A 23,943-nucleotide genomic window follows, 5' to 3' on the forward strand; every position below is an offset into this window, starting at 1 on the left:
GTCTTTACGAGCATTTTCTTTGTATAGCTCATAGCTTATAGTTTTCTCACCCAATGTAAATGCATATTCTTTACTTGATCAATAAATTTCACATTTCATCAAAAAAAAGAAACAGTAAGAGGAAGAGGAAGATGAAGATATTAGTTATTGACAAAGAACAACATGCATTGTTTTACTGAGGTAGCAAAAAGAAGTAGTTAAAACACAAAAAATATTCCTTACGAGATTGTGATCTATTTCTTTTGTTGTTTATCTATTTTTTTAACGATATTGGTTCAAGTAATTATGATAATGGTTCCTTCTGGGATATACATAATTAATTGCATTGTTTTATTGATGTAAATTATCTTTACATTAACTCAAATGTTTTAACTGATGTAAATTAAAATTAAAATAACATCATTTTATTAAACTGATGTCACAGATAAATATATTAATATAATTTAAGTTAGCATCAATTTTTTATTGAAGTAAACTATGTATCATTTTAATAAATGATAACTATGTATCATTTTAATAAATGATATCGACAAAAAACAATGAATATATCATTTATTTTTGAATTAAATTAATGAATATGTCATTTATTTAACTGATATAATTATTTATCAGAGTATCATTTTTAGTAAAGTGATACAAAATACAAAAAAAAAATATATCATGCAAAATAAATTAAAAATAATATCACTTATTATAAATGATGCTAATTTATATTTATTTGTCTCATTTATAAATAAGTGATTTGAAATAGAATCACTTAATTATGTGATACAGTTTAACTGATTCAATTTATTTCTTTTTTTGTAGTGAATTGTTTTCCACTTGATTGACACAACAAAAGCTGAAATGAGAGTACATGTTTTTTTCACTCAAAATATATTTTGATATCAAATTACACTCCTAGTGTATCTAAATAAATAATGAAAATTTTTGATTCCATACATAGATATCCTAATAAAATATTTTCAATGCAAACATTTATTAGTTTTCTGTAATGATATCTACGAATAACACTTTAAAATCTCTTACAAAGTGATTGAATGTAAATCCATTTTCTATTGTTTTGCATATTTGATTAGTAGAAAGCGCCTCCACAACCGTCGTCACATTGCCAATCGATGATATTCCCCAAAGTAAAGTGTTTTTGTTTTGATCTCTTGCAATCGAACATGTATTTTCTTGAATCTGATTCTTTTAAATATGAATAAAATTTAAATTTAACAAGCCCATTATTTGGTTGTGCCCATTTATATTTTTTGTCTTCATTGTCAGGTGAACTTCAAGTGACTGGTTCTCCCTCGTACTGTAATTCACTTGTAGGCTTGGTTGTATCGTTGATCCATTTTTGTACCTCAATATGTGCTTCCATAATAACGTTTTGGTAGATGATGTTATTTTGAAACATTAGGTTACATCTTGACTTCCATATTCTCCACATGATCCAAAAGGAAGCAAACTTTCAGATTGGATAGCCCTTGTATGTTTTGGACATTGATGATTGAAATAGTATGATCGCCACATAATGTGATGGTAATGTTTCTATGTACTTTCAGACATTCTCCAGATCATTTATGAGATCAGACATGAAAAAAAGTATGTGATATAATTTCTGGTATCGAGCAACATCTCCGAAACATATCCGTAAAATTACCCGTTGTACTTAATCTAGCTGTTGTCCCAAATTCTTGATAGGATCCTCCATATGAAATATTTTATTTTTGGCATGGTCTAGAGCTTCCATAATATTTATTTTAGTCCATTATCACCATATGGTGTATTAATGTTTGTTATCATGGATTTGATGTTTTATCTTTTGTCCAATAACTACTTTCTCCACACGTTGTATAGTTACAGATAACTCAATCCTTTTTATCTTTGATTGTAACTAGATTAATATGATTATTTTACTATATTCCTCATAAAATAACTTGTCTATAAGATTGGTATTCCATTGTTGGCTACTACTTGTGGAGGTAATCAAGTCTCTAACTAATAGATCATTGACTATTTGATGGCATATAGCTGATCGGGGGGATTGCTTTCTATCCAATTGTCTTTATAGTCTTTTGTTGTTTCTCCATCACCAATTATGGTGCATAATCCTTTCTTAAGATGATGAAACCAGTAACAATGTAACTTCATTCATACGGTTGATTTGTGAGTTCAATATAATTGTGTCTTTGTTATATCAATCTTTCATTGGTCGTGCAAATAAAGAGTTCATGTGTTTGTGAAGTCCTAATACTTGATTAGCCAAAAGAGAATCATTAAAACTTTATGAATCCTTAAAACCTAAATCTTCTTCCTTCAGGGTCTGAATGGTAACATGTTAGGTGTTGTACTGTTATAATAGTAATAAAAGCGTATAATTACATCTATAAATGTAGAGATTTTTGTTAATATTAACCGCAGCGTGGTGTGTTGGGGTCAAAAACGGTTACGACGGAATTACCACCCGAAAATCCTCAGAGATCGTATTTCCGAAAGAGTTAGTAAAAGAAGGGATGTAATTTTCGTAAAAATAACCTATACGAGGTTATTTTTACGAAGAAGTATTCTTTGGGATTCAAACCGAACGATCGTCCCGCTCGGTCGCTACGTAGCGACCGAGCTCGGGCCAAAGCTCGGTCGCTACGTAGCGACCGAGTGATCGTCCCGCTCGGTCGCTACGTAGCGACCGAGCTCGAGCCAAAGCTCGGTCGCTACGTAGCGACCGAGCGATCGTCCCGCTCGGTCGCTACGTAGCGACCGAGCGATCGAGCGATCGTCCCGCTCGGTCGCTGCGTAGCGACCGAGCTCAGCCAAGCTCGGTCGCTACGTAGCGACCGAGCGATCGTCCCGCTCGGTCGCTACGTAGCGACCGAGCTCAGCCAAGCTCGGTCGCTACGTAGTGACCGAGCGATCGTCCCGCTCGGTCGCTACGTAGCGACCGAGCTCGAGCCAAAGCTCGGTCGCTACGTAGCGACCGAGCGATCGTCCCGCTCGGTCGCTACGTAGCGACCGAGCTCAGCCAAGCTCGGTCGCTACGTAGCGACCGAGCTCGAGCCAAAGCTCGGTCGCTACGTAGCGACCGAGCGATCGTCCCGCTCGGTCGCTACGTAGCGACCGAGCTCAAGCCGAAGCTCGGTCTCTACGTTGCGACCGAGCACTCGTTTCGCTCGGTCGCTACATAGCGACCGGGCTCGAGCCAAAGTTCGGTCGCTGTGTAGCGATTGAACCTTTCCGAACATCGATACGACACCAGTCCTTGCATTCTCGTCAAACCTTCGAATGCTATCTCCCGAAGACCGTAGCAAGCTCAGTCCATGTTTCCCGCTATTCTAATTCATCGATCAAACTTCGCGGATTAGAAACCGCGGAAAACTCGTAGTAAACGTGTCGAGTCGGAAGACGGCCCAAAGGGACCTAAAACACGACTCGAGGCCCATCCTACGATTTTTCTTAACCAAAAGCCCGTGAACCACAGCATGGTTCGCGCTTGGCCCACGAGGAAGGATAAATGTCAAGTTTCCGCGGATAAATACGGAAGTTTTGAAGATAATTGTGAAGATCGGGAAAAATGGAATATCTCCATTTTTATGCTATGACGGCTTAAGGGCAGAAGAGTAAAAGCGTAAACCGACCTTGGAGCTAGTATATAAGGAGTCCTAGGCGAGGAGCAAAAGGGAGAACTTTTTCAGAGCAAACTTAGCACTTAGAGCGATTTAGGCAACTTTCCGTTTTTGTTATTTCGAGATGCGACTCAATTAGGTTTAGCCGTCTTAGGGTTGCTAGAACTAGGAATCTCGCCGACAGCTCTCGAGCCCAGGCTTATACCTTGTTGTAACGCTCATACGCAGATTCGGAATAAGATCTACTTTGCTCTCTTTTCGATTTCTTATTTTTATCGTTGTTATTCTCGTGTTCTGATTGCTTGACGTGTGGTAATTAACAGATATCCGGGTCCTCTGGGAAACTAGGGTTTTCTTAGTTTCCTTATTTAAACGGAAATCGACAGTGCGAATTTCGGTTCCCACATGGTGCGGTTCAAAGTGTTACCATTTCAAAGCCTTAGAATATTGCAGTTTGTTTTCATGCAATCCATTATATAATTTTGTTATGATATCCGGGTTCGCACCAAAAAAAATGCATTAACATATATGTTATTTCATCCACTATTTTTTTTTGTAATTTAAAGCAAGACACTGAAAAAACTGGCATTGAAACCCTCACTGATTTAGTAAGTGTCCGCTTTTCCAGTATATGACATAAACTTTGTGCTCCAGTTTGATCCTAGTTGACAAACCTTGTTTAAAATGTTTTCAAACATTTCTTTCTTTAATGTTCAAATTGTTTCAACAGCCCTATCTATTTATCATCTCGTCCATGATATATATTCCATGATTTGGAATATTCAAAATGTCCTTAAGTTGTAGCTGTAGCACCATGTGTATTTGAGCCGATAGTGATTATGGATCTGGATGGATTAATTTTTGATCTGATGCAAGCTCATGTTCTTTGAGAATTTCTTCAGTTTCTCTGCTTTTCCTAGTATTTGCTTGACAAAAAAAGAGAATCATCTGCAAAGAGGAGTCATGAGATAGGAGAGAATCCATAACCATTTAATTTCCTTTTTCAGACCAAATGTTATCTGCAATTAGATTAATCAAAACATTTGCACTTATTATATGGAGGTACAAAGATAAGGGGTAACCTGTCAGAGACCCTTTGTAGCCTTATACCTTCTTGTACATTTCCATATATAATAACTCGATATTCTATAGACTTCACAGTTTTCATAATCTATTTGTTCAAATGTCCATTGAGACTGAAGGCTCTTAATGTTAATTCTAAAAAATCTCATTCTTTCGTGATGCATGTCTTTATTACCATTTCATTATGTGAAACTCGTTTCTTTGATTTTAACGAGTGCATTAGGTCAAGCACAATTAGGATGTTATGAAGGCACTTTGAGATTCAGATATTCTCTTATTAATTGTGGAAGTGACTTAAATCTCTGTGTACCATTAAAAGATCACATTCGTTTAGTACAATATGCCTTTTGGATTATGAAAAGTATCTTTAGTAAAATAAAAATGTTTTCCTATAGAAAAAGAGGCTAGTATAAATACGGGTTAAATGATTGAAATTATAATTTTCACACAATCAATATAGATATTCTAAATGGGTATTTTTCTCAATCATACTTTTTCTCTTACTTCCGTCGAAGTTAATTTCTCTTATGTGCACAACAATTTTCTCAAGAAAAACTTTTATCTTCTTTACTAATTTTTTGAAACATTTTGTAAATCATATTGCACAAACCGGTGGACCTATAATCATATAATGTTGCTGGCTTAGCTATTTTAGGATCATACAAATTTTTTTATGGTTGGTTCCATTTTTCATATATGATGTATCAAGTGTTTTAGCTTCACAAATCACATCTTTTCAAATAATATTCCTACCTAACTAATACAAATGAGTTGTTAAGGCATCAGGTCCCATATATGTATCCTCACATATATATTTCATGATTGTCTCTGCTATTTTTGTTGCATTCACCATTTTTCATTAATTTGGCATTTATTTCTCTTTAACGAACGGTTTGAACAAGTTCTAAATTGATATTTCACAGTTAAAGAAAAAATAAAAAATAATAATAACTTTTATCTTATTGTTTGTTATTATAAAATTTGCCATTCTGATTTTAATTAAAATCAGGACGTCCAAGATAATTATTTTGGTTGTGCTATTTTGGGCTTTTAAAAGCTATGGCAAGATTGTACCATGGTTTGTTATGGGCAATGCAAGAATCACTTAATCTATCGAACATGGAATATTAAAATTCAAAGAGAGCACTAGAAACATTATGACTCTAAAACTTTTACTCAGAGTAACAATTATATTTGACAAAGAAATAAGATTTTTTATCAAATTAATATTTTAAATAAAATTACTTCTAGTAGTCTGACCTTTATATTTTTTTACCTTTTTCATAAGAATGCAACTTTGACTGTTCCGAGGATCATGGTTGTTTATAGAGAAGTTATCCATAAGAAAAAAATCCAGTTTGTAACTTTTTTAGCAGTATAAGTAATCTAGCCACACAATGATGGTCTAATAACATGTGAGTTTTAGATTGATAAGCAATTTTTCAAAGGCCCTTAACAATACTCGATCGTGTGGCCACACAAATATGTGCTTCTTACTTACAATTCATTTGAATACCGGAAAGAAGGTATATATGTGGATTACATTTTTCTTTGGAAATTAATTTGAGCCCCCTCAATAACTTCGGGATACTCTAGATTAAAAAGTATGTAATCGTTTACATTCGTACAAATCTTCTACTATATAACAATTCTATATAAGAAAATGTTATTTATTTATATTATTCAAAAACTGAAATGCTATTATTGTACATTAAGAGAAAGAAAAAAATACATTCAACCATACTTTATACAGAAAGATATCATCAATTGTCAACCTCACAATTTTAATTTAATTTAGTAAAATTGTAATATATATATATACAATAATATATGAGGTGTTTTTATTTTTGCTTCAGAAGTCAGAAAAGATTTAGGATTTTCCATAAAAGAAAGAATTATAAAAAGGAAATTATTCAAAAAAATGTTGGAATACAGGGTTTGGAGATGAATGATGAATCATCCGTGATGATCCAAGGGTCATGATCTATCAGTTAAACGAAGCCTTGATACTCTTTCTATCAGAAGGTATATTACTTTCAATCTCATTAACAAGAGATATGACCGAGGAAGTATATTATAGAAAAAAAAGATTGCACATCTTGACCAATTTGACTGGAAAATCATCTATTTAAACTTAGTATACAACAAAGATCATTTCACCACCACCATAAAAAATCTAAGAAATATCATGGCTTATTCTTCTTCTCTTTTTCCTTCTCCATTTTTCTCAACTGATTCTTCTTTATTTGAAGTGGAGGTAACTCGAGACGAGTTCCATTCTTTCCACAAAATCGACAGAGACTTGTTCACTCGCCTCGTCTTTGTTCTAAAACGAGACATGAACCAATCGTCTCAAGTGATTGCGTTTCTCCTCGTGGTCGAGCAACTTGGCTTCGCACGCAACTTGGTCGCGTGTCTTGTCTCATCACAAGACATGTTAATCGATGCGGTGGCCAACGAAGTCGGTGTGTGTCTAAGTATCTTATACAACCAAAACTACTCAAGCTTCGTCCTCCTTAACCACAACAACAATGATGAGGTGGTTATTCCTTTTCTCAAAGGTGTAACTAATAGTAATCTCACTCTCAGTTACATCATTCAGTACCGCGACACTATTCTCGTTAGAGTGACAAAAAATTTGAACGATGTCTGCAACCGAGCTTTCGACGATATATACGAGAAGGGCTACAAGGAGCAACGGCTGGCGTTAGAGAGGGCAAAAGTCATTGAGGAGATGAAGAAGATCCGGTTGGGTGCTCCACAACAAACCCCTACTAGGTTTAGTGTTCAACACCAAACCCCTAGCTGGAGGAATGTTCAACAACAGATCCCTCGTAGGTCGAATGTTCAACAACGAACCTCTATTAGGTCGAGTGTTCGACGATCAACCCCTCTAAATGTGAGTGCTCCACAAGAATGGGTTCCTTCTCCAGCTGTTGAAGAAAAAGCAAAGGCGGCCGTGACGGAGACAAAGGGGGCGGACAACAAGGAGGACGAGGAAGAGGTGACGCCGGCGGATGATAGGACGGTGTTTCTGACGTTTTCCAAAGGATATCCAATTTCTGAATCGGAGGTTAGAGTTCACTTCACGAGGAAGTTTGGAGAAGTGATAGAATCCATAGTGATGCAAGAAGTGCAAGAGAATGAGCAGCCCTTGTTTGCGAGGATGGTGTTGAAGATGGAATATGCGTCCAAGATTGAAGAGATCGTGACTCCAATGAACAAAAACAAGTTCACTATTGATGGAAAACATGTTTGTGTTCGCAAGTTCTTTCCTGACCCCTCCTCCTCGCATGTTTGACCGTCTTCTGGAGTTTTATAAGTTGTGTTTTGCTTCTGAATAAAAAATGGTGTTTGTTCTTTATTACTACATTGTAATTCTTTAGTGGCAAGATGGATTACCTATTTATAATATATCTTTCGTTTTAAATGTCATTTTTTTCTATTAGATAATACAATTTTAAAACCTGAAGTGCCGCACCCAAGGAGCAAAAGACTTTTTTTTCCTCGGTTGTAAAAATTCAGAATAAATAGTTAAATTAAATTACTGATATAGTGATATAGAATTAGAATATTAGTAATTAAATTAGAATCTTAACATTAATGACATTTATAAATTTGATAAAAAATATCACAATATCAGATTTTTCAATTTTACAAAATAAAACTTTTCTTGGACCAAAGTTTAAAATTAATTACGATAAAATTATATGTAAGGTAACAAACGCCTCTCATAAAATTATCATTATCAAACAAAATTTAGGTTGTACCTATTTCGTAGTACGATACTGTTTTTTTTTATGAAAATAAATTTCAACATGTAGAAAAAAGAGATACGGACTAACATGAATAGACAACAAAAACAAACAAACAAACAAATAGTAGCCATTGGAATTATTTTGCAAGGAATTTATTCATTATTACTGGAAAGTGTCGGATTTTGAAATGTAAAATGCATCATATAATTTGGCGTATGTAGTTCGTACAGAAGAATAATAAATCAAATATTGATCAGACGGGTACCAAATATGGTATTCACGATCAAAGCTTGATCTTAAGATTCATACAAGAAAAGAATAAACCAAAGCTATTAGATGGTACTACGAAGACAATACTACTTCTGTAGGCAAAAATATCGATGAACTCTAGTTAAATCCCACCATTATGTCTTTTTGCAAAGATAAAAGCATGAGTTCTGTATTGTGTTTACCCAAGAATTTTGATGAATCATATAACTCTGTTCTTGTATTTCAACATGTACAAACCAATTAACCCTAATTAAAACCCCTTACCAATCCTTTAGTTTCAGCTATGACAATTTGACTTTTGATACAGTAGGCATACAGTAGGCTACAGATGTTCGGTACAACTTGTAATAGTGTTTAAAACATGGTTGTGAAATCTTTCCAGAGTGCTCTTCTGCTGCATCTGTGGAGTTGACAGAGACAAGAGCCAATGCGACAATACAAGAAAGAATTACCGCAATCGGTGGATATGTGGAAATAATGGAGAAAGGAGTCTTCAGGTTGAAGAGTGGAGGTAGAAGCGTGGGAAGTCCAATGCTGCAACTAATTGCTATTATTTATGGAGAACATGCGATGAAAGGAAAGCTCTAGAAGCATATATGGAGGATAAACCTTCAATTCATCCTCTTAAAGGCAAGAAATATGCTCGTCTTCTACATACCATTCTCAATCAACCAGTGCTCATGGTATTGTTGTTACTCTCAAACACACCACATGAGTAATGATGATATTGCTTGGAATTGTCAAAAGTTAGAAATACCTCTGATAATTCTACATCTGAAGGATATTAGGAGAGTTCAAAATTCTGATGTTATGCTTCTCATATAAATCATGAATGTAGATAAGTGTGTATATAAGGTAGGAAAAGAACTAAGTTTGACAAAAAAAAAAAAAAAAGAACTAAAAAGAACTAAAAATATTCTCACTCTGTTGTAGTATCTGCTAAGGAGGGGAAATGGTGGACTAGCCATCTATATAAATGATGAGGTCAAGATTCATTTTGGAAAATCCTTCTTTCTATTGTTCAAACATATATGTAAAAGATGGCAGAAATACTTTTTGACATGTATGTTGAATTATCGTCAGGCTCATTGGCGAAAACTTATATATTTGCTGCTACTCGAGTTTATCAGCAAAACCTCAACTAATATTTCAGGACTTCAATGATATTAAAGGCAATTATGAGAAGGAGTTAAGAGTTATCAGGTCATAAGCCTCATTTTCCTTATTTAATCATATGTTGTTGTTATCCGGGCTTCATGATTCAAAACAATATAGGGAAGATTTACTTGTATTGGTAATAAATATAAGTTTAAAATTAAATCTCAGATTTATAAAGCAGTGGCTAATTAGGACTGCATTGATATGTAATCATCTGCTTGTATTTATCAACCATCCTGGATTGGTTCTGATAATAGGCCATTATTTATTAGTACTTATTCATTTAAATATAGTGAAAAAAAATGTTTAGATATAATAATAGATAGATGCTGCAACACGAGGTAAAACAAGTGATATATGATGTTTGAAGTCAAGAATGTATTAATCTACATCTAATAATATATATCATGGTTTTATGGAATTTGTCCATGTTATAAGTCCTTATTTAGATTCTTTATATGATTTTCGAGTTGGTTTTAGAACTTTTGCAGGTTCAGGTACGATTTGGTGCATTTTGGAGATTCAAGAGATATTTGGATCATGAAGAGAACTGAAGCTGAAAAGTTAAAGTCGGAGTCGATCTGTCACTATGGTGTTGATCAACACTCAGTTTGGTATCGGTCGGCACCCGTCTCAAGTTAACAAACTGACATGTTTTAATGATGTTTCAAAAATTACACAAAACCCAAAAGTTTTCCTTATTTGAAGAGAAGATTCTAATCGTATTTTTACCTATATTATGTTTTCTTAAGCCACTTTTTAGGCGACCCCGAATTAAATTATAGAGTGATTTGAATAGAAAGATCAGCACTCATTCAAAGATTGATTTGAAACTTCAGAATTTCTATTTTATCTTAATACAATTTATCCAGACTCATTTATGCGTTCTTTGATCTTGTCTGACTAATCACCCTGTTATATTTAGAGATTTCTAAGATTTAGGATTAATTGCTAAGTTGATAGAATTACTACGGGTATCTATAAATTTCTTCGTAACTGATAGATATCACTCAAATTGCCCTAACGAGTGAATTACTCTCTCAAATAAAAGGTTCAGATGTAGTACTTAAGGATCAAATCCACAGAGACTCTAGGATTACACAGTAGATTTATAGTCTTCTAAATAAAGCTAGATTAATAGGTTATAAGCAGTAAATGAATTGGTGAGCAAGGCAATTGCTCGATTGGTTTGATTTAAGGTTGTTAACAATTGGGGAAATAGCTAGATTCATGTATCTTCTTAGGTATGACGAGTAAGCAACTTAATTTGGGGTTTTAGGGGTAGTATTAATTGTTCTCGAACTCAAACTTAGGTAATATCAAATAGATTTTCAATATCTAGATCTCAGATTTCAACCTTTGTATATTAATCACGAGAAAGTGTTGATTGAGTATTCTTAAAGAATATCGATCGATACACCTTTCAAAATATTGATCGACACAACGATTGTCGCGTCGATCGACGCTTCTTCCAGAAAGTTTTATGAGCTTTCTCTAATTTACTAGACCAACTTTCGTGTGTATCGCTTTACGAGCTTTCTCTAATTTACTAGATCAACTTTCGTGTGTATCTAGTCAGTTAGATCATACTAGTTTAGTTTCAGGTATTGAGTCAAGCTATGGCTTGTCTCAATTAATCCTAGGATCCAAGTTAAAGGGTGATCAATCGTAAACTTAGCATTAAGAACAACTAGATGAAAAACTATATTTTAAACACCTAGCAATAGTTTAGTTAGCAATATATATATCAATCTTATGAGAAACTTAAATCTAACACTAAGACAACTCAGACATATTCATAAGAAACATGGTTATGATGGTCTGAATAATACTTAAGTAAAACAATAGTAAGAGAAACAATAAACAAAGTAAAGAAAGCAAGGGAGTTCATGATCTTCTCTGTTATGCATTTTAGATCTCTCTCTCCAATCTTAAGCTCCCTCTTCAATGGTGGAATGGGTTGCTCCTCTCCAAACTACGTCTAAAAGGTCTCTAGGCAAGTCTTCCTCTCAAATGATACACGTAATAATATAGCCTAACAGGCGGCCATATACTTAAAATGTAAATATTAGGACTTCTGTGAAACTTGCAATCTTCTAATTAGTCATTAACTCGGATGGCTCCGCTGTCGATCGATGGTAACAACTCACCGTCAACCGATTATTCCTGGTGATCGTCAGTCGACATTCTGGCTCAGTAATCGACTCTTTCTATGTTTCTAGCAAAGCTCAAAAAGTCTCCAAATTGCCCCAAATTGCCCCAAAAACATAATTTTCCTCAAGTAAGTACCTAAACCTGTAATTACCCTAAAAAGGGTCCGGATACATATAAAAGACTCTGAAAACCTATATAAACCATGGCTAAAAGTGGGTAAAATCCATGGTCTATCACTGATTGATCTTAATGTTATGTTCTAGAGTAATTAACTAGAATCCTGATTACATGATAATTGATAGATGCGACAGCATAGTGATTACCAGAAATTATCTTTGATGAGCTAAACAACTAATCGCAAAGAGATATGATTTAGGGATTTAGTGAACTTATCAGAGTTTTCTTAATGCTTTATTTAGTTTATGAATTTGCAAAGATATTTGGAATTCTAGTATCTAGACATAGATAGTGTCTGCAACGAGAGCTGATTGATTTGATAATTGTAATCTGAGTTCAAGAATCGTTCTTCATCAACCCATAACATTCTATAACTTGCAATTCTGACTTACCTGTTTGGATTTCCCGAATCTAGCTTAGTCTTAAATTCAAGTATATTGTGTGAAACATAGAGTCTCTATGGATTTGATCTCTAAGTGTTACATTGCCCTTTGAAATTAAACAGTAGCTCACTAGTAAATTTGAGAATATCAAATTTTGGTGTTGTTTCTGTGGACTCTAATCACCAATAGTCTAGGTGTTTTTGACTATATTTTTCTTTTTAGTTTACTTACTTTCTTTTCTTGTGTTTCAAGTGCATGCATTGCAATACTAGAAGCAACAAGGAAAACGAGCTTTTGGCCCTGTTCAACCAGGAGTTATCGGAGTTGGAACGTACGAACCGCACATACAAGAAATAGTCAGACATCATATGCTTTAGTGATGCATGTCTTTATCACCATATCATTATGTGAAACTCGTTTCTTTGATTTTAACGAGTGCGTTAGGTCAAGCACAATTAGGATGTTATGAAGGCTCTTTGAGATTCAGATATTCTTTTATTGGTTGTGGAAGTGACTTAAACCTCTGTGTACCATTAAAAGATGACATTCGTTTAGTACAATATGCTTTTTGGATTATGAAAAGTATCTTTAGTAAAATAAAGATGTTTTCCTATAGGAAAAAGAGGCTAGTATAAATATGTGTTAACTGATTGAAATTATAATGTTCACACAATCAATAATTCTAAATGGGTATTTTTTCAATCATACTTTTTCTCTTACTTTCGTCGAAGTTAATTTCTCTTATGTGCACAACAATTTTGTCAAGGAAAGCTTTTATCTTCTTTACTAAATTTTTTGAATCATTTTGTAAATCATATTGCACAAACTAGTGGACCTATAATCATATGATGTTGTTGGCCTAGCTATTTTAGGATCATACAAATGTTTTTATGCTTGGTTCCATTTTTCATGTAAGATGTATCAAAAATGTTTTAGCTTCACAGATCACATCTTTTCCATATTAACTCAGCCTTAATTCCTTTCATCTCAGCTTAGTCCATGCTAAACTGAGTCTGATCCATAATTAAAATAAGCCTAAGGACTCTACCATGCAATAATGTGAGTATTCTACTCTTATGCAGACTTGATCTACCCTAAATTTCAAGTGGAATTCAAACAAACCAACTCACAATGTTCTAGGCGAGAAGCAGCTGGTTGATCAGAGAAGACTTGGCCAAAACCCAATAGACGACTTGACTGGACTGGACTGATCTTGACTTGGACACAACCTCCCCTGCTACTGGTCTGGACTGAAATAAACTCGAGTTGAACCTTCTCTAGCTTCTGGACAGTTCTTCGGACTTCTCGGCGGAATATCGAGCTTCAGAACTTCGATTAGTCTGAACCTGTGTAACTGAACTAAATCCGAACAGCACTTCCTCTTGACCATCAAAGAACGGACTGATCTGGACTGAGCTTCCGCGTCACATTTGTAGAGAATCATCGATTGGACAGAACTAGCCTTCTCGGTGGAGTATCGGTCTTCATAATCGACCACCTTCTTTCTCTCTCTATCTCTCTCTATCCATGTTGACTTGCTTCCCAGATCTTCACTTGACTAACCTTCAGTTGGACAGAACCTTCCCTAGGCTTTGACTCGAAATCAGTAGAGAAACTACCTCGAAATCCCTCTAAAACTCTCGAAATATCTCGGAAACTCTTGCTTTCTTTTTCAACTTTTCTTTCAAGTTTTTAACTTCCTTTGGACAGTTGTGGATTTATGAAACTGAAGAGAGTGTGTGCATATTTATAGAAGACAGCAACCAATCAGCTTCAGGTTGGTGGCAGCCCGTGTGTCGTTCTGCATGGCTCCGGACGCATGCGCGGCGGTGCCTCGTGCTCCACATGGTTGGCTGAATGTCTCAATCACATTCAGGACAACACACCCACGTCCAGATGGCATTCCGCAGGACTGGAACTCATGCAAGGCGACACAACATTTCACACATGTCGATCAGCAGGCTTCGGTTGCATGCGCAGCAACACCTCGTGCTTGGTCGATCCACCTCGTGCTTCTACATGTCAGGCTGCATGTACTGTTTCCATGCAAGGCGACACCTCAAGCTTCTGTAGAAACTCAGCTTGTTCGATGGTTGACACAATGTTCTTAACCCATGCAACGAGACACCTCGAACTTCTCGGTTCATTTGTCTGATTTTTGTCTTTCCGGCAAATTTCTGATCTGCGATCAATCCTGAATATTTTTCTGCTCCCATTCTGATGGCTGATGTTTTTAATAAATGCTGACCTTGACGAAAAATATTTCCCGAGCCTCCGCCTTCGCCGAGAAATTCCAAAATACTAAAATTAAGGTTTTCATCATATTTCGGATTTTCCCATCATGCTTCGATCCCGTCTTGCTTGCTTCTCGTCCTTATTAATTCCCGTCCTGCTTCCGACATATTATGTTTCCAACATAATATTTTACTGATACGAAGTTTTGCAGAAAACTTCGTGCTGAAGAAACGTCGCTTTTCTAAAAAGTCGAGCTTCTAAAATGTCGTCTTCCAAAAACATGATGCTTCCAAAACGTTCTTTTGATCAATCTATTATATTGTCTAACCATGATCGAGCAGTTTATTCGACTCATGGTTCACTCATGATCAATTCTTTGACCATCTTGTACTTTAAAACTTCTCGCTCGATCTTTATCGCCCGCGATTCGACCACCAAGTTGATGCTCAACCAATCTTCTCTTTTCTCTGAATCATGTCAAGTTTTATGTGATCAAAACTCAACATTCCTCCAGATACTTTAGATTCCCAAAAGCTCGGCTCTAAATTCTAATTTTGTCGATCTTGACCATTTTACCTCTTCGGGAGGGTTACTACACCTCAAGCTTGGATTGATTCATAAAAGAAAAATCACTGATGGTGGACATGACCTTAAAGCAGCTGCTGAAGAACTACTTGAAACGGTTTTGGTTGCCACAAGTCAGTAACTCTCGTACTTGCATAGTTCTGATCATCTGGTGTCATGTCGTTGTTTCAGCATTTGCTTATACAAACACATTTAAGTTCAGAAGACATAAAATCTATGATTTTTAGATCTTGTATTAGCCGCATTACTGATGAATTGATTGAAGGATATATAGATTATGGTCGATATAAAATCGATCCGACATAGACTGATATATGGTTGAGATGGTAAAAGATCATCTTCAATCCAGAGTTATTCATGGGGACATTAGTAAATGGTCATCATTCTTTGACAACCTCTTTGTTTTCTGATGAATGAGCCTCTTAGACTCTTCTCAACCACCAAAGTAGTTGGAATTCATTCGTCTAAATAAAACCACTGGTTAGTTTGAGATATCTGAAATTAATAAAATGAATAATAGAAGGAATGTAATATATCTAATTGCAGATAGATATGGTTGTTTCTTTCATGATTGCTACCTCCTCATTCATTTTGATGCTACTTCCTCTCCCATCAATCGTCATTACTATCCCCCAATAAATTTTGTAATTATGAATTGGTTATGTGTATGGTCAGCTGAATAAAATGCAGCGTTCAAAGTTTATGTCTAGTGGAAATCGAATTTGGAATGGACTTAACTTCCTTGACTAACACTTTTTTTTTTGTTTTCTTGTTATATTTTTCTACAAAGATGATCACAATGCATATTCAACAACAATAAGCTTCATATCTTAAACTAAAATCACTAACGCCTCCTAAAAACGTTTCTAGAGTTCATATGATCATATGTTTCTTGCTTTCAAAATGTCGTACATTTAACCATCTTTACTGTTTATAATTTTGTCACAACAACCTTTATAATGTTCAAACTCAGAGGATAATAGAAACAGTTTTGTTTAAAAATGTATTTAGAAACTGAAAGTACAAGAAAAACAGCTAGTGTCTTGACCTAACTTCGTATGAATATGCGAGTCACGCGCACCTGTTTACTGACATCTCTGACCCCGATCACTTAGTTTATATTTATTTCAAATAACTATATACTCATAGTTTACGTAACTACAAACACCTAACTATAACCGTATCAAAAAAGGACCAAACACATGTAGCCAAACTGATGGGTCAAAAGTTAGTTCGCAGTTAATGCGATGGAACCGAAATTCTAAGAAACGGTCGAAAATGTTGAAAGTTTGATGGTTTGGTTAAGAGAGCCGGTTCATAACATGAAGTCTGTCTCTGACGTGAGAAACTATAATTAAACCGTGCAAATGTGTCCACGTGGTCTACAGGCTCTATTGGAGATTTGGAGGTTGTAGGTTTGGTTATAGAAATGCCCAAAGAAAGTCAATAAGATTAAAACCCAATTATAAAAAGTATTGCATCTTTGTGTTATTTCTTTGTTTTTGTTAATATTTGGACAAGAAAAAGACATTAAAAGAATAAGTTAGTTGGTCCATTTAAAGTTATTCCTGGTCCCAATTCTCTTGAAATACACATTAGAGTAGATTATGATTATTCTTTCATATATGTTTGCATATATATGATAAGAACATATAACATGCATGATGCTATTGTTTTTTTTTTCAATTGTTGGGTCATTTATTAGCAAATGCAATATTTTCATGTAATATTGCCAAATGGTCTTCAAAAATTAATTTTCATTTAAGAGAGAAAATATTGTTAGTTTCTTTAATCTTCATTGCTAAATATGAAAATTCATATTAAATATCTAATGTGTTTCATCTGCCACAATAATAAGCATCTTGAATAGGTGATTGATCAATGGGGTATTTGAAATTAAGATAATTATAAAATGAGCGTCTTATATAAGTTCTATTGATTAAAAATAATCTAGCATTACACCAAAGAAAAATATAGATAATCTAGTGCATGAGTACATATATTGTTAACTTACTAGTATAATTAAATTACAAATGAAATATAGAGATGAATAGTATTTTATGGATAAATAGTTTAAATTACATTTTATATGTTGTGCTTTACAAAAAGTATCAGTAAAAGAAACTTTTTTGGCTAAAAACCACTAGAAGGTTAATATTTCAAAATAGTATACGTTGTAAAGTGCTGTAAAGTTTAGTATTTTAAAACCACTAGAAGCGTACACATGATGCTTAATACTTTTAAGAGTTTAAGAGTTTAACTCCTAGGTCCTAATTGATTTAAGAGTTTTTCCTACACTTTTGGTTACCCTTTCTAAAACACAAACCTAACTTGTTTTGGATTTGGACTAATACTTTCAGTCAGAAGATATAAAGTATTTTGTATAGAAAACTATTTTTGTCAACTAGTTTTATAGAAATAAGATTTAGTCCATAAAATTTGGGTACATAAGAAAAACTAAAAAGTTCTTGATAATGGGCATTTTTATATTCAAATTTATTCGATTTAACTATTAAGATAATGGTAATTCTATTTATATAATGGGGTTTTTTTTGAGAAAGTATATAATGGTTGAGAGAAAGAAACTAAAGAAGATAAGAGAATTATTAGTTGCGGTAAAACTAAATCAAACGAAGTAAAAACTAGGCTATTTGCATATCCAATGTCAAATTGCATCTATTGGTTGAGACAAACCATGATGCATATCCATGCTAACAAACATAACAAGATACACCTATAATATTCGGAGCTGCCAATTCGGCGGGTAAAACTTTCTACTTAAAGAGTAGAAGTGTCAGATTCGAGTATAGGCAATTACAGAAAGAAAATTTAGCAACCAAATCTTGTTTCTGGTGGATGAGATCATGAATTTCGGCTCATAACCTCTTGAATACAAAAATAATTCTTTCTTTAAACAGAGGTTTATTTTGAAATTTTCACTTATATTAAAAAACATTTTAAATTTAATAATATATACACTAATTTGTGGTTAACCAATTTTTAGAATTTTTATCAAATCAAAATATAATACTCAAAGTTTAAAATTTAATATTATTAAATGCATTAAAAAGTAAAAATATATTTTTTTGAAACTAAATTCTTCTGATATATATATATATATCATTTTGAAACAGAGTATTAGTTAAATATTATATATTAGTACGTACATAACTATTAAAAAACATCATAAACACTATTTATAAGTAATAATTTCGTCAATAAAAATAGGAACAAAATATATTTTGATTAAATTATAAAAGTGAAGAAGCTAAGGGAGGGCGTTTGGGTACTTGTTCAGATTCGGATCAGGTATTTCAGATTTTTGGGTATTTTGCAGTGTTTTGAAAACCGATCCGGATCCGCGGTTGAACTGGTAAATCCGGTGACCCAGAAAAAATTCAGTTTGGGTTTTATGAAATACTCAATATTTAGAAACCCGCAAAAACCTGTAAGAACCCGCAAAAACCCACTAAACCCCAGAACCCGATACCGGTTGAACCACCGGTTCAACCAATAAGTAACTTTTACTCCTTTTTTAGCTTTTAGATTATGTTGTATATTCTAAGTTTTCAATTAAAAAGTTAGGTGCTGACAAAAAAAAAGATAAGTTTTCCCTTTACAGTTTTATATTGGTAATTTTTAGATTTTGATGAAGATTTTTCACTATGCCACCTAAACAAAAATGAAGTGAACGATGATAGAGAAAACCAAAATTAGTTGATGTGATTTGTTGTTAGTTTATTTTTGTTATTGACAATTTATTACAATCATCTTTTAATTTTAGTTTATTTTGAATTTGAAGTTAATTTATTATTCATATTAGATATTTAAATATTTGTGAGTTTTATATCTTGATTTTTTAGATGTCATAATTCTTACTTTGTTACAGAAAATTTTAAATAGTCTAAACTATTTTTTTTGATATTTTGCATGTCAAATGAAAATAAAAATATAAAAACTAAAGTTAAGTATTTGTTAAATACTTTTTAAACATAAAGTATATACATATCCAAAATATTATTTTATGTTTTAAAAAACATTTATAAAATATTAAACTTTAGTTTTATATATTTATTTTCATACTTAATATATTATTATATAATAGAATTAATTCATTTATTAACCCGCGGTCGACCCAGTGACCCGGCGACCCGGTAAGTCGTCCGGTTCAGTGTCTGGGTCGGGTTTAAAAACATTGGTATTTCGGTATAGAGGTATAGAACCCGTTCATGTATTTCTGTACTTCGGATCGGGTTCAGATATTTTTAGTTTAGATTCGGTTATTTCGGATCGGGTTCGGATATTTAAATTTTGAAAGAAAAGAAAATAAAATTAAAATTTCATTTTCAAGTTTTTTGCATTTAAAAATATAACTTTTATTAAAACTGATTTTTTATTTTTTAATAGATTGAATGATTAAAAGATTTGGACGTCACATTTTTAAAACTAAAAAGACACTAATTTGGTTATTGTTTCTAAATTTCGGATGTAATTTTTGTTAATTCTTGAAACAAAAATCTTACATGCATTTTAAGTGAGTAGCAAATTATTTCTTACATAATTATATGTATATCAATTGAATTTAAAATATGTGTAGTATCAATATAAATATCCTCATATATATTAATTGAGAAGTCATTTAAGTGATTTCTGCTGACATGTCGCTCATAAGATAGATTTACAATTAATTGTTATAATTTGATTGGTTGATGATATTTAATTTTTTATTTATTTAATTAAATTTCTTAAAAGGAAAAACTAACCCTAAAATTACCTAATCTAATATATGTTTCAAAACATACAGTTAAACATCTTAAATATATATGAATTAATATAATTGAAACAATTAAATATTATAGATTACATTATATAAATTGATAATATACATTTAAATACATATGAAACTATAGAAACAATTATAAAAATGAATTTTAATATATTTATATTAGTAGTGAATACAATAAATCATAGATTCCAAAAAACTAATTAATGTAAACTTAATAATATTAATTAAACTCACTCATTCACTATATATATTCTAAAATGTTTTAAATGAATGTAAAACAATCAAATATATAGTTTTAAAAATTTATCATAATTTTCCAATGACAATGTGATATTATCACTTTTAGAAATAATTAAAATATTTTTATATTTTAAAAAATAAAAATTATATGGAAAGTCATTTAAAATTATATTAATCAAGAAATTTTATTTTATTCTTCTATTAATATAAACAGATGAATTAAAATTATTATATGGTAGGTCACTTAAAATTATGTAATATGGTAATTCATTTAAAATTATTATATAGTAAGTCTTTTATAAAGAAATTAATCAAGGTATTTTTTCACATGCTTTTCCTAGAGTTGATACTCTATTAATATAATTCATATAACTTTGATTATAATAAAATTAGCATGCTTGTTTTGAATAGTAAAAAAATAAAGGAGACATAAATAAAAAAAAAGGAGGGAAGAATAATAAAATATGTTTGTTGTGTTCTTAGTTTTTTTATATTCTTATGTATTTAATTTTATTTATTTGTCCAGATGCGTGTATTTTTTGTGTTACTATAAATGTGAACTAATTAGTTTTACGTGCGTTTCAAAACATTGTGATAAATTGAGTAAGAAAAATCAATAAAATGACATGTTCTACAATTGGTAAAGTCAAAAATAGAAAATATAATGTAAATTGCAGGTAGGATAAATTATTTAAAAATAATGAGATGTATATTTTACAGTATAATCAACTTTTAACATGTACAATAGTAAAATTTTAACAAATTATATACAAATAAATTATTTTATTTTGATATAGTATTGGATCTCATATTAATATTAAGTATATATGCCTAAAATAACAAAATGTACCATAGTAAAATTTTAACAAATTATATACAAATAAAAATATTTTATTTTGATATAGTATTGGATCTCATATTAATATTAAGTATATATGCCTAAAATAACAATATTTTGTTATTTTAAAATTATTTTTCTTATTAATTAATCAGATTTTATTAAAATAGGTATGTTTTAAAGGAAGAAATGGTTTGTTTAACCCATTTAAGTTTTATTAAATGAGTGAGAAAGTATGATTTGTGATTTGACAAAACTATGGAGAAATTACTTAGACTACTATTTTCCTAATACATGTTTTCATGTTTACATTAACCAAATTTATCCTTGGTTTTAAAGAGATAAATCATACTATATATAAATTGAGAAGTTATTTAAGTAATTTTTTTGTTATGTATTGTTAATACGTTAAGTTTAAAAAAATATTTATAATTTGATTGGTTATTGACGTTTATTAGTTATTTATTTTAATCAGATATAAAAATAAAGGGTAACCATAGAACTAATTAATATAAATTACCAAATAACACAAGTAGTATTATAAATAATGATTTGTGCTAAGTAATTGTAGAATTGGAGAAATAATATATAGGTTTTATCAGTTTCTTTTTCTTTATCAATTATTTCTATATAATTAAATAAAATACTTTAACTTTTTTTATTAAAAGAAATTTAGTGGATATATATTCTTATATGCCTAAAATAACAATATTTTGTTATTTTAAAAATATTTTTTTCGTATTAATTAATCATATTTAATTACAATATGTATTTTTTTTTTGATGAAATTTTAAATTTAATGATCTAATAAAAAAGAATTGTTATGTACAATGAGGAGCCTTCTAAGAGTTTATCTATTTGCTAAAGCTATAAAAGACGAAAATCAAAGTGTGATTTCAAACCATCTTGTTAACATTCCTCCTAGCTTGTGCTCTGGCTGATATTTAAGGGAATATATCCTGTTTCTCATAGCCTTGTCTATGAGCCTGCGCATCTGTTCTATGGAGTTTCGAGGTTGCTGGTGGCGCCTAGCGTTCCTCTCTCGCCATATATATGTGATAGATGAGTGTCTGAAATAGGAGTCGAGCAATGCATGAATCAACCCCATTTGTACCCATTGTCTCCAAACGCTGTATTGTCCACTGCCAATCCGGATTGACACCAGAGCCCATCAATTTACGCGCTCTTACTTCCCAAATAGTGTATGAATATGGACATACAAAAAACAAATGATCTCTTGTCTCATCCCTTTCCCCACATAGCTCACAACCTTGGATCATCCCCCATTGCCTCATGCGATCACCAGTAGATAGCCTATTTTTTATAGCTAGCCAGGTGATGAAAGAGTAGTGTGGCACTCCTTGTGGAAACCACACCACTCTGTGCCAGTCTACTTTAGTGCGCTTTGTTCTAAGCTGATCCCACATATTAGATGATGAAAAAGTGTCCCTGTAATCATCATCTCCGTGCCTCAATAGCACTACATCTCTGCTTCTCTCCGTCTGAGGGACGTTTGTTGCCATAATGACGTTGTGAAGTCTTGAAAAATGTCTGCTTCTCCCACCCCGTATGTTCCATCCAGCCGTTGTTACCGCGTCACTGACCATGGCGTGCCTTTGGACTCCAAGATAAATAGTTCCTGCAGCTCCAGTGATATCTATCAAGCGATCCCTTCCCAACCAATCATCAAACCAGAAGTGACAGCTTCTTCCATCCCTTATGTCTACCTTGAGATAGTGATAAGCGATATCCATTATGGTAACACAAGAAAGTGTTATGTTAATTGTGTTACTTGTGTTAATACAATATGTATGTTTTAAAGGAAGATATGGTTTGTTTAATCCATTTAAGTTTTATTTTAAACACTAAATAAAAAATGAGTAAAAAAAAGTATGATTTGTGATTTAACAAAATTATGAGAAAATTACTTAGACTATCATTTTCTTAATACATGTTTTTATATTTGCATTAACCATATTTATTCTTGGTTTTAAAGAGATAAATCATACTATGTATTAATTAAAAAGTTATTTAAGTGATTTTTTCTTATGTATTGTTAATATGTTAAGTTTTAAAAAATAGTTATAATTTGATTGGTTGTTAGCGTTTATTAGTTATTTATTTTAATCATATCTAAAAATAAAAAGTAACTATAGAACCAATTAATACAATCCAAATAACACAAGTAATACTACAAATAATGAATTATGGTTACTAACTGGAGAATTGGAGAAATAATATATATGTTTATCAATTTTTTTTCATTTATCAATTATTTATTTATAATTAAATAATATACTTTAACTTTTTTTATTTAAAGAAATTTAATGATTATATATTGTTATATAAAAGAATTAGATTTGTAGGTAAAGAATTATTAGAACTTTTTATATTTTCTAAAATCCACACAAAAACATTTACAAAATATCTTCAAGATAAAAACATCTGATCATTGTATTGGTCCTACAAAAAAAAAACAGTTTATTATTTCTTGAAAGCTACAGACAAAAAACTCTTTATTATTTCTTGAAATCTAGAGTATTCCCGGTTTTTTCACGTCTTAAAATAAAATATAAAGAAATTCTACAACTAATTATCTGAATTAATTATAATATTATTTTTTTGTAAGAGAAATACTTGTAATGACTAAGTTTTATGTTGTTGA

The 23,943-nt window shown here is 32.2% G+C and overlaps 2 protein-coding genes across 2 annotated transcripts; one reads left to right on the forward strand and one right to left on the reverse strand.

Moving 5' to 3' along the window:
* Window positions 1–6,882: 6,882 nt before the first annotated feature.
* On the forward strand, window positions 6,883–7,995 carry LOC125576691. The gene has a single exon (XM_048737260.1). It carries the CDS (start codon window positions 6,883–6,885, stop codon window positions 7,993–7,995), a length of 1,113 nt encoding a protein of 370 aa, XP_048593217.1.
* Window positions 7,996–22,306: 14,311 nt separating this feature from the next.
* On the reverse strand, window positions 22,307–23,032 carry LOC125576692. The gene has a single exon (XM_048737261.1). It carries the CDS (start codon window positions 23,030–23,032, stop codon window positions 22,307–22,309), a length of 726 nt encoding a protein of 241 aa, XP_048593218.1.
* Between the last annotated feature and the right edge of the window lie 911 nt (window positions 23,033–23,943).

Source organism: Brassica napus, chromosome A7 (assembly GCF_020379485.1).
Source record: "Brassica napus cultivar Da-Ae chromosome A7, Da-Ae, whole genome shotgun sequence".
NCBI classification, from domain to species: domain Eukaryota; kingdom Viridiplantae; phylum Streptophyta; class Magnoliopsida; order Brassicales; family Brassicaceae; genus Brassica; species Brassica napus.